Source organism: Priapulus caudatus, unplaced genomic scaffold, assembly GCF_000485595.1.
Source record: "Priapulus caudatus unplaced genomic scaffold, Priapulus_caudatus-5.0.1 Scaffold85, whole genome shotgun sequence".
NCBI lineage: Eukaryota > Metazoa > Priapulida > Priapulimorpha > Priapulimorphida > Priapulidae > Priapulus > Priapulus caudatus.
The window spans coordinates 126,392-138,109 of record NW_014577146.1 but is presented as its reverse complement, the minus strand read 5'-3'; the positions used below and the strand labels follow the sequence as shown (position 1 = coordinate 138,109).

Here is an 11,718-nt window from a genome sequence, read left to right as displayed (position 1 = left end):
ATTGCTATGTATGGTATGTATTATGTATGTATGTATGTACTGTATGTATAGTATGTAGTATGTATGCTATGTAAATATAATAAACAACAACTACAATTTTTCTTTCTATGTATGTATGTATGTGATGTATGTTGTATATGTATGTATCTATCTTTTTCTCTCTTTTATGTCTCAACCCCCCCCCCCCCCTTCTCTCCCTTCTTCTCCTCTCTCTCTATATATATATATTATTATATTATATATATATATATATATATATATATATATATAATAAACTAAATATAGGGAAATATCTACAATACATCTATCCTAAGTATTGTGTAATCTCTGATGTGATGGGTGGCGTAATGCACTATGTAGTGCTAATATATGATCACATCTGACATAATAGGTTACATTTGGTATTATTCAACAGATCTTGTCGAGGTATATAAATATTTGCATATATTTATTGCAATCGCATACTATTAAAAGAACGTGAAGTTGCTTCTACATGTAGAGTTAATGTGATGTCTTAAAGAGTTAAAACAGAGCACACGACATCACGTGACACGATATCATGTGACGATACCATTCGCATATCACAATAATCATCATTTAAATTTTATCTATTTGAGATCTTAATCGCCGGCTTCCTCGATCCCCCACCCCGTCTCTCGCCATGCACACTATTATTCAACATTATATCTCCTTTTTTCGCAACAACTCATCTATTGCACTCGTGACAGTGTTTCCGTACTGCATGTGCGTGAGTGGGTGTGAGCGTGTGCGCTTGTGTGTGCGTGTGCATGCTGGTGTGCGTGATGCGTTTAATTGCGCGCGCGTGTGGGTGGGGAGGGGGGGGGTGCGCGAGTGTGAGTGCACTTATGTACGTTTATGTGTGTGAGGGGTTTGGGGTAGGTAGGTGTGTTGATAGATGGATGGATTTATGTGCGTACATGCGAGTGTGGCGTGCTTCTGTTCATTCCGTCGGTCCCGCCGTCCATCTGTCCGCTCGCCCGTCCGTCCATCTGTCCGCTCGCCCGTCCGTCCGTTCGTCCGCCCGTCCGTCAATGTCATACAAATTTGTCGTGAGCTCGCTCGTCTCACAGCGTTATTAGATAGTACGTGGAATACAATGTACTCTGGAATATACTAACACACACAAAAATCTTTAAGAAAAAGCAATAAAGTCCTAATCTGATCATATTAGCTTTTCTCCTACCCCTGTCAGAGCACCGTAAAAGTTGTGTCAGCCCCTAACCCATCCCTTACTCGTGTATATGACCGGTGGTAGGAAATGAGCCATGCATTACCTGGTGGCGCACCGCAGTGCTTACTCTTTAAGAACAGATGCCGTTATGACCCCCGTCCGACACATAGACGTATAGCGGGCGTTGTCCGGTGTCGCTCTCCCCAGGCCCGTGGTGCCGGGGTTACGAGGGGAGGGCGGCGGCCAACTTTACTATGTAGGTATTAAACGATAAATCGAGAGCGGGCGGAGAGCGAAGTCGTTAATGCACCGAGTCGAAGATTTATGGAGGGAGAGAGAGAGAGAGCGAGAGAGCGCAAGGGCGGCCGCGTCGCTGCCGCTGCTGCAGCAGCAGACAGCGGCTGCCGCCGCGTAATGTGATGCAAGCAGCGAGCGGCATTGTGCTGCGGAAACGCGGGGATGCGCAGCCCGCCTCTGATTGGTCGGCGACGTCATCGAGCGGCTGTCACTCGTATGACTGACGCGCCTCTGGGGTATTGACGGTGCTCCTGTACCTCCCAGCGCGACCGACATGGCAAGCTGGACCATGCACTTTAAACAACGTTTGATGAGCTCTCCTCCCTCCTCAGTGGGCAGTGCGAGTGTAACGCGGTGCGCAGCGCGATCAGCCAGAGTCCGAGACTGAGACCGCCGCGTGGATGTGTGTGGGTGTCCTGAGAGCGACCCGCCGTCGTTGATAAGTGTTCCCGCGTTGCCGATCGCGAACCACATTCACTGCGCGCACAGGCAGCGTCGCGACTTGCTGGATTTCTCGGTCCGTCCCTCTCTCCTGTGTATACGGGCCTTCCTCTGCGGACCTCGTGTGAACTGAGTCACGGCGTCTTCAGCATTCATGTTCGGAATACAGGATACGCTGCACGGCCGGGGACCGGTGCCCGGCCTCAAGGAAGAGCCGCTGGGATCGGTGCGCGGCAGTTGGATGCAGCCCACCATGGTCGAGCAGACGAGTGCTAGGTGGGAGTCCGCTTTGCGATTATCGCCGTATAACACGTCGGTTAATCTTAGATATTTTGTATTAAGCAGTCTCGCTGTTTCGCGCTCAGAGCGTATCGCGCGTAGAAGATTTTGTCTGCTCTTGTATGTACACATCGCGATGTTCGTATGTATATGTCATGGGATCCCACCGAGTAATTCCCCATTCACTTCTGGCATATTTCTCATGGGACTGTTTCGTCGTAGGAGACATCTAGGCTTTATGATGTTGGTGAGGACTGGTGTTATTGTTTTCACGTCGCGAGTCTATTAGCGCACGGCATTTATTACTTCGGTGCTCATTGCGGTATAATTTTCTTAATGTCAAAATAAATGTGAACTCGTTTCATCTATAAGTTCATGTTTACATTACTGGCATGTGACGATTAAGCACTATATGTTGTTGTTTCTGGTATGCGTGCAACTCAATGCAAATCAAATCTATTTTGGATTTTCTTGACATAGAATTAATCGTCTAAAATGCGAGGTTAAACTTCACCTGAATCAGAACCGCCATAGATATTACACAGTGTGTATTTCTGCACGTCAAATAACAGAAGCGCGTGTTTTCATTCGACCACTCGCAGCTCTGGCGAACGAAGCGCGATCGCGTTGATTCAACACTCGCAGATGCGACTACCGCGGTTCCGTGCCCACTTGCCATATGCGGTGCATTACCCAATTTACGACGCTTCAGCCCTATTACTTCACAGATGTGATTCCCTAAGCCGGTCACGCACGCATAATGCTGGTGTGGTCTTTCTATAGCTGTAAACTAGCGAGATTAGTAGCCGCCACCGTGTATGCCGTGGATATTGAACGCTGTCACCGCCGATTCCTCATCTCTCTCCCTCTACCTCTCTATATTTTCGTCTGTTTCCCTCGCTCTCTCTATCTCACCCTCCCTATATCCGCTTTCTCTCACCCTCGTTCTCGCTTTCTCTTCTCCCTTTCTCTCTCCCTCTCTACCCCCTCTCACTCTCGTATTTTCTCGGGCCGAATCTATTGTCTATATGTTGCGGTGAAGAAAAAACACGTTCGTCTGCGAGGCGTCGGTGGCGATCAGGTCGCTGTCGGCGGCGTGCGATCGTCGGCCAGCGGATCAATCACGTCAGCGTCGGCCGCAGCGATTGTCGCTCGCCGTCAGTGCGCGCCGCCCGCCACTGTCCCCCGCGGTCGGCACAAGTGCTCTGCCGTAACTCCCACCTGTCGCGTTGAAGGAGCAGCGCCGACTTCGCCGCTCTAACCATGCTGCCTATGTTTACCCCGCACAGCGTGCCGGGCCTGGCCCGAGCCCACTTCGAGAAGCAGCCGCCGAGCAACCTACGCAAGAGCAACTTCTTCCATTTCGTCATTGCTCTGTACGACCGCACGGGACAGCCGGTGGAGATCGAACGTACGGCGTTCATCGACTTCATCGAGAAAGATCTGGTAGGTGTAAGTGCTTTTTTTATATATTTATTTCCGCTTTCGTTTGATGATTTGTTCGCGGTATCGTTTTCGAGCGAAAATGGTGCGTTACGTTTACGTTCGAATAATAGTTATGCGTTCCCGTGATGCGTCAGCTATACAGGGTATTTAGCATGGCGGGTAGTGTACGATGCAACGCAGCCGCGCTTTACCACGATAGGCGTTAATTTGTATATGAATGGACATAGAAACAGATCCACTCGTACACTCATGGTATACGTAAATGTATTTATGTATGCGTGGTAGGTGCTCATGCACCAAATATAAGTTATAAATATACGTTATAAATGATAGAAGTTACGTTACTACTATATCATTGTCTAGACTGGTCATTTGAAATATTTATAATAATCGTTTATGAATTTTTTAAAGCTACAGTCACTGTAAATATATATGTTGCTAAGCACAAGTCATATAGCGCACTAGACGTACCAGCTCAGTTTGGAAAGGAAATTGATCCGTACGCAAAATGCGACGTGTCATACGGCACAAGGTGCGATATTATAGGCGATCGCCACCTTAATTGCATAATCAATGCGAATAATACAAAGCCGGACATCATTAGCTGAATCACGTCTAGTGTCAGTTAGGCAGTAACTAATCCCCATCACAGGCTCGCTACCGCTGTAGCGCAATGGTATCATCATATTTCGTACTATTTTTCACGGACCCATCACGACAGGCGTGATGCTGTTGCATGCCATTATATTACCTTGCGCGCGGCCGTGCTAGTTTGTCCTTTTTCAACTATATTATTTACAGACCGTTCGCATTCGCATTATAAATTCCCCATCAATACTCATTTTTATGCAAAACAATTTTACTCTCGTTCGAGTATAACCTGGCACTGGATCTTACACTTTATATTAGCAAATGACATATCGGCATTTATCAAATGAATTAGAAATTCGTACGAACAGAATGCCGTCAGCAACATTGCGCGCGCATAAGCTCGTTTGTGTGCGCAAGTTGCCTCATTTTCGCTGTTGACATGATTAGGATAATGCTTGCATAACCTTGCCAAATCAATTTCGTGACTTGTCAGCTTGCAGACAGCGTTTGTATAGTGATCTTGCACGCGCGCGAGTCAGAGCCCAATGCGCAACCCGTGTTCGTTTCGCGCTTCGGTGCCCACGACTCCCCTTTATCTCGCAGTTCGCGTTGCTTGAAAGGGCCGCCGACGAAAATAATGGTACTGTTCACGTGAAAGGGCTGTTTACCGGTAATCGCCTCATCTTTGACTGCCCTCACCACACAGTTTACATGAATAAATCACGCCGGTGCGGGCGGCATTCCGATCCTTGTCACGTTGCACGTAATATCTATTATTCGACCAGTGTACTGATGACTGCTCACGAGTAGTGTTACTTTTACGATATAGGACATGCGTCGGCGATGACGCTATGAGATTACCTTCACCAAACAACAAGACACTTGCATTGAATAGAATATCAAGAAATGTATTTTTGGGTATTGACCAGTAATTTTCCGAACAGCAATAATGTGGAATTTAGAGTAAAAACGATACCGTATCGCCATAAATAATTTACATCCATACTTGAGTTACCGACACGACAAAAATTAATAACCCTGAGTACAGCCACATCATATGCATAGTCGATGTGGTCATAGCGGTGGATCATAACAGGGATAGGTGAGTATAACATTATTAACATTATTATGGTACACGAATGTACATTTTCATTAAGTTTTCTGTACCGAGCGGACGAGTAGAACGATATACTGCACTGTCTATATTTTCTGTTGCAGGAACCAGAAGGACAAAATACGAAAAATGGCATACATTACAGAGTGCAGTTGCTTTACGCAAACGGTAAGAGTCACCTGAACACCCGTGTTTACCCGCGGAAGTACACGCGCATACACGGGCAAGGTGTGCGTGTATATTTAATTTATTTGAACGATTGCCTAATATAAATGAATGAAAGAAGATCGTGCGCACTTATGTGTGTGTGTGTGTGTGTGTGTGTGTGTGTGTGTGTGTGTGTGTGTGTGTGTGTGTGTGTGGTGTGTGTGTGTGTGTGTGTGTGTGTGTGTGTGTGTACTCGCGCGCGCGCACGTAGGTGTGTGCTTGCGTGCGCGAGTGCGTGTAAACGTGTACGTTGTACATGCGCGCCTGTGCATATGCGCATATATAATACTGTCTATTAAGTACAACGGACAGGCAGAAGCACCCCCCCCCCCACACACACACACTATTACGCCAGTACAATTTCAATTCAAATTAAATTTAAACTCACTAGTACACGAAGGTACATGTGGTTTTAATACATCATATAAATATTTGAAATAATTAAACTATTTATTTATTTATTTATTAAATTAAAAATTACACAACTGATCATAAGAGATTATTGGCGAGAGTGATATTCATAGAGACAGTTTATTGCAAAAAGTGTTTGACATTCAAATGACATCAGATAGTGTCTCAACCTTTGCACTAGTTCCGATGAAATTACGTGAAACAAATGCCCCTATAGGAAGTACGAACTGGCTGAGATAAAGCCTGCTGCTTCTGCACGATCCGTTTGAACTTTATTTGATTACAGCATGGGTTTCTGTGCGTGTACATTATAATGTGCGTGTGTGCGTTTGTTAGGCGTGATGTGATATGGTGTGGTTTGTTTGCTTGTGCGTGTAAATGTGTGCGTGTGCTCGTTCGTGCGTGTGCGCTTGCGTGTGTTGTTTTCGTGCGCGTGCGTGTGTATCATGCATGTGCACAGGAGTGTGTGTGCGCGACTGTGTGCGCGTGCACCAAAATACAATCTGATGATAATGCAACACATTCCGTATAGAAATAAAATTTTGTGTACGATATACAGCCAAATAACATTTTAAATATTGATCGGCTGTAGTGCCTTAATTTAGCTGATACGTAAACTGCTGCTAACGCTTGCCTCTTTTTGCACGCTAATTGTCTGCACAAAATCTCCACCTCTACCGTCGTGTCAGCTTCGATTCCTAGTTACTGGCGAGAAGCAACGCTCTCGAGTCTCAGAAGACTAGACCCTATAATGTCCGGTCACCTACAATATCACTTATAAATGGGATAGTAAATTACTGCGTTAGGAGGTAGCATGTAACCGTACTATTTTAGTAACGATATCAGTCGTGTGGGAGTTGAAATGAAGAAATGGCAATTTATGAAATGGATATAACACGTGTATGCGGATGTTGTGTTCTATAGCGCGCGCACTTTTAAATTCTCGTATTCATGATCATTTTGTGATCATGTTTAACCGTATATATGTCTACACGTATTCAAATACCGTAACCCTCCAGGTAAATACTGCACGTGAATCTTCAGCAATAGAAATACGTTAAGAATCCCATCGAATATACTAGCTAAAAATCCGTTCAACGCAATGTATATAGTAATGATCTATAAAACACTATATAAACACTTACTGGAATTGACAGTGATTGTTGATATTCAAGATCACGATGATGTCAATCTAAACGCCTCATAGTGTTTACATTTGCTTATATAGCCCCACAAACGGCCGGTGAGCAAATATCCTGTTAAACGGTGCATGTATTTATCATTTGTAAACGAGCAGTTCTCTCGTCAAGCACTCACTTATCGAAATCGCTACTGTCGGTGTAGTTCACTCGATTTGTCGTCATAACATGCGCCAATATCCGGTGAATATTTGCTAATGGTATATGCTTGATATAGCGCAGTCGATCGTACAGCGAAACGTTTACCATTCGTTTCAGTAGCAATCACAGACATTTGTATCTAATTTCAGGCGTGCGTGCAGAACAAGATCTTTACGTCAGACTCATCGACTCTGTCTCGAAACAAGTAAGTTGTTGTTATATTAGAATAGTGATGGTTTGTCACTGCAAGCGATTACGATGTGTGCAAGTAAAAGCGATTACGTATACTCTTACATGACAGTATATGTTCAAGAGCTCATAATAGAGATGTTGATATGTTTCTAGCGCATGACAAAACAAAGATCACTGCTTGCATATTGCAAATATAGGTTACCTTTTCTCTCCGTGTTGTCTTCGAATTTATTAGTTAGCATGACGCTATTATAAGCTATAAAATATCTGTATGTATATATGGATGCCGCCTCTATACTGCATTAACAGTACCGAAAACCGTTTTGAAAAATGACATTGGGAATGGGTGTTCAAATGCTATTGATCAATCTCTCCTTTATTACATAATCAATTCTTTGAGCTTCTTCAATACTTTGGCCATTCGTAGTTCTCGAAAGCACCAAACAAATTAAGAGTATTGTAGATTATTTTTAATTGTAATTTCTGTATCGTTGTTATACTGTAATTTGTTGTTTTGTTGTATTGTTGTTAATTGTAATTTCTGTATCGTTGTTATACTGTAATTTGTTGTTTTGTTGTATTATTTTTAATTGTAATTTCTGTATCGAATGTGTAAATATGTAGGTATAGATATATTTCAGCATGTTAAACCGACATGCAAATTCACTTGCGCGCTGTATCCATATTTGTGTGAATGCTTGTAACAGTAACATGTACGCAAGTATGTAAATGCATGCGTGTGCGCTGTGTTACGTGGATGAATAATAGCACACATATACAGCATGCATAACAGCGATGTTGACTATTGTAAATGCAAAAGTGCTCGCATGCACGCACGAAGGGATACATTCATACCTTACGCTCGTACTGTTGCATTTTATGCAAGTGGTCGAATGCTAAAGCAGGCATATGTACAAAGCGTGCGCTTACTTTACACGTAACGAGTCTTTGTTCCTGTGTTATGATTTCGAATGAGATTAGCCGCTGCGTGACAATTGCTGGTGGATAATGCTTGTGGACCCGTTTGCCATATGGGCCCTAGATTGGCTCGTCTCCATTGTGAAGCAGTGTCAGCAGTTCTCCCTGCATCATCAGCAGCCGTGACTGTACCCGCAGTGAACTGCTACTGAGGCCAGCCAGCTAGCTACCCGCCAGCCTAATTAATCAAAATATTTGGCAATAGAGAAAAGCCTCGGGTGCAATTGCTGGTGTAGGCGATCTGGCGTGCGTGATTAGATGCAGATTTAAGAAATTATTTGAGCTGATAATTGCATTAGATTCGGATTCTCTTTGGTTGGTTCGTTCCGTTCACTTCTGCGACGCGGGGCATTTGCATTGGTGTCAAAAATTATCGAACCAATTAACGCGATTCGCTGACGACCATAAATGGTTTAATTACCCACCGTTGAATTAAGGTGCGCATGAATGTTGGTGCACGCGTGCAACATGTTGTTTGTTGATCATAGCGCACAAACTGTAGTTGCTCGTAGAAATCTATCAGTATTGACTGCCATAGCATGTTTTAAAATTTTTATATCGCGTACGACATCACGAAGACCCTTTTGTATATGCACAAAGACAGATGTAATAATTTCACCCATTGCTTTTACACATTAAACCTTCACACATGCACGCGAAAATCACATTGTACGTTCTTGCATGCGGCGCCTCTACATCCGCCCCGTGGGGATTTATTACCCGGTCATCTATCGCTAGGAAAACCCGCCTAATCCACGATTATGTGGCTGGAAATGTTTACGAACAAACAGGTTATAGGATTCGTGAAACTTGCGCCTCTCTTGACTCTTGAACACTGAGCCCACGTTGCACGTAATACAATTTTCGCGCGTATTTACACTCTATAATGAAGACCCTCAGAGACACGGTGCCGGGTGAGTATCATTGCAATCAATATCATAGCAGCTCTGACAACAGTCGTGTTTGTCCTTCCTATTACAGCGCTGTATCGTTGCTTATCTGATACAGGGTGGAATCACAAACGTATTCCCCAGCGTCAACTCCAAAATGATCTTGACCGAGTAATTAGGTTGCAAATACTTTTCTACGTTGCTGATGCATGTGGACGCATATTTATATCACTGTCCATCTCCAATTGGTTGTCATGCTAATTAAGGTACGACGTCTATGGTTGCTAGTACGAGAGAACGCGATACATACCTACGCTCTTCACTTCAGCACCTGCCCGAGTAACTTCCGCAAACACACACTCTTACACCTCACACACCCGCGCATACGTGTACGCTTGCATGGTTGCGCACGTCTACGCGAGTATCATAGTTCCCTCGTACGATTTTAGCGCGTGTCGACAGCGAGACACTCAAAGCGCTTTCTATGGGTGACTTCCAGCTACTTCCTTTCACACAATAGCGCGCCACGTGTCACCCGCAGCTCTGCACACACAGGCGGCAATCGAATTGAAGTGGTGTCTATGACTGCGTGCGGCACCCAGTAATTTAAGGCTCGTCACCCAATGATGGCTCTCGTCTGGGAACAGCACTATACCGGAGGACAGTGCCATTTTACGGGAAGCTAAATATCAATGTAATGCTTCATTGCAGCCGATCATATATGAGGGCCAGGACAAGAACCCAGAGATGTGTCGAGTACTTCTCACCCATGAGATTATGTGCAGGTAAGCGGTCCGGCCTTCACAACCTGACGCGGGCACAGTGTGTGAAACACCTACTCTGTTTCGTCCAGTTCTTTATTTTTCTTGAGATATTTTTAGAGCATTAAACTGGGTTCGCGAGTTATTTCCGAGCACCATTTTAATTGGTTCTTCATTGGTTCCACAGAAAACATCGTTCGTAGTAACGTTGAGCCAAATATTGCGGTAAAATAATGCGTTTACGAATGTGACTATATGACATAATTAACGATGCCGTCAGCAAGCATAGCTCGCACAATCTGCAGAATCGTCTGTCACCAAACTAGCTTCTATTAATTAATGATTAGTTATTATTATTATCATTATCATTGTTATTATTATTATTATTATTATTATTAGGTATGGTGCTAATAATCACGAGTTCTATCAATTTTATTTTACTTTTAGCCGGTGCTGTGACAAAAAGAGCTGCGGCAACCGAAACGAGACGCCTTCCGATCCAGTCATCATAGATAGGTGAGTCTGCCACACGTTTCCCGCTCTCGTTGAATCCGGCTCGTTACTATATACCACGCATACATCGCATACGCTTTATTCGCTGGATGGAATTAAGCACGATCGCGAGTACATATCCCCCGCACGCGTACGTGTTCGATCGGCTGCGTTCGCATGTATCGCAGGCGCGTGACGCAGCGCTATGACACGTTCAGCGTCTGAGATGCTGTCGCGCTAAGAGCGACGCGATGTCGCGCTGTGGTTGACGCGTGCGGACTGCAGCGGCCGCTATAGTCGACCGTCGCGTGCGTAGCGACGAGAGCAAAGCTTCACTCATTAAGTGTCCGACTACATGATATAATTCATGTCCGCTGCACAATGAGCGGAGTCGGTGGAACATTTATAGGCAGATAAAGATCGGAGAGCAGGTCGGGTAGCGATAAAGGACCGCACAGCGGGACGGTTCCGCTACATTGTCATCGCCGCTGCCGCCAGCTGTCACGCCTGCTGCCAGCGATATGGCGACGCTTGAGTCAGCTCGCTGCTGCCGTCGTCCCTATCTGGCCTCGCGCACGTGGGTGCGTGCGGCTTGCTTCATCGCGTCCCAATGCGAAGCATCGCCGTAACAATGGAGATAGAAGTGTTCGTTCTTGTAAACATAGTTCAGCGAGTGTAGACGCGGGCCTGTAGTCGAACATGTCTAATCGATGACATGATAGCTGAATAATTTTAATGTCATTTATTTGAACACAAAGTAAGGCGGATAAAAAAGGAAAGAACACGAAATGAACGGCGAGTGATGGAGTAACGCATGCTTGTAGTACAACTTATGCAAAAAACCCTGGGCATATAGAGCATGCATCACATCACCGCCTACAGGTGCATATGCAAGGCAACGTTGTCTACGAGCAGTACCGGAAAACAATAAATGTTACACGTAACGATTCACAACGTAAGATGACGACCAGTGTAATAATCGGCAGCTTGAATTTCTAATATTTAGTAGCAACTGTAGCAACAGTAACAGCAGCATCAGCATCATCATCAACATTATCATAATTATCATGATAATGATGATCATCAT

General features: G+C 44.7%; 1 protein-coding gene across 1 annotated transcript in view; it reads left to right on the top strand.

The window, feature by feature from the left end:
- Positions 1–1,766: 1,766 nt before the first annotated feature.
- LOC106804743 (transcription factor COE3-like) overlaps positions 1,767–11,718 on the top strand; it is a gene marked incomplete in the record, with an annotated part of 113,990 nt that continues 104,038 nt past the window's right edge. Inside the window, 6 exon segments of the mRNA XM_014806067.1 lie at positions 1,767–2,206; positions 3,499–3,655; positions 5,465–5,528; positions 7,468–7,523; positions 10,090–10,163; positions 10,587–10,655. Of these exon segments, the coding sequence (XP_014661553.1) occupies positions 2,085–2,206; positions 3,499–3,655; positions 5,465–5,528; positions 7,468–7,523; positions 10,090–10,163; positions 10,587–10,655 (542 nt within the window).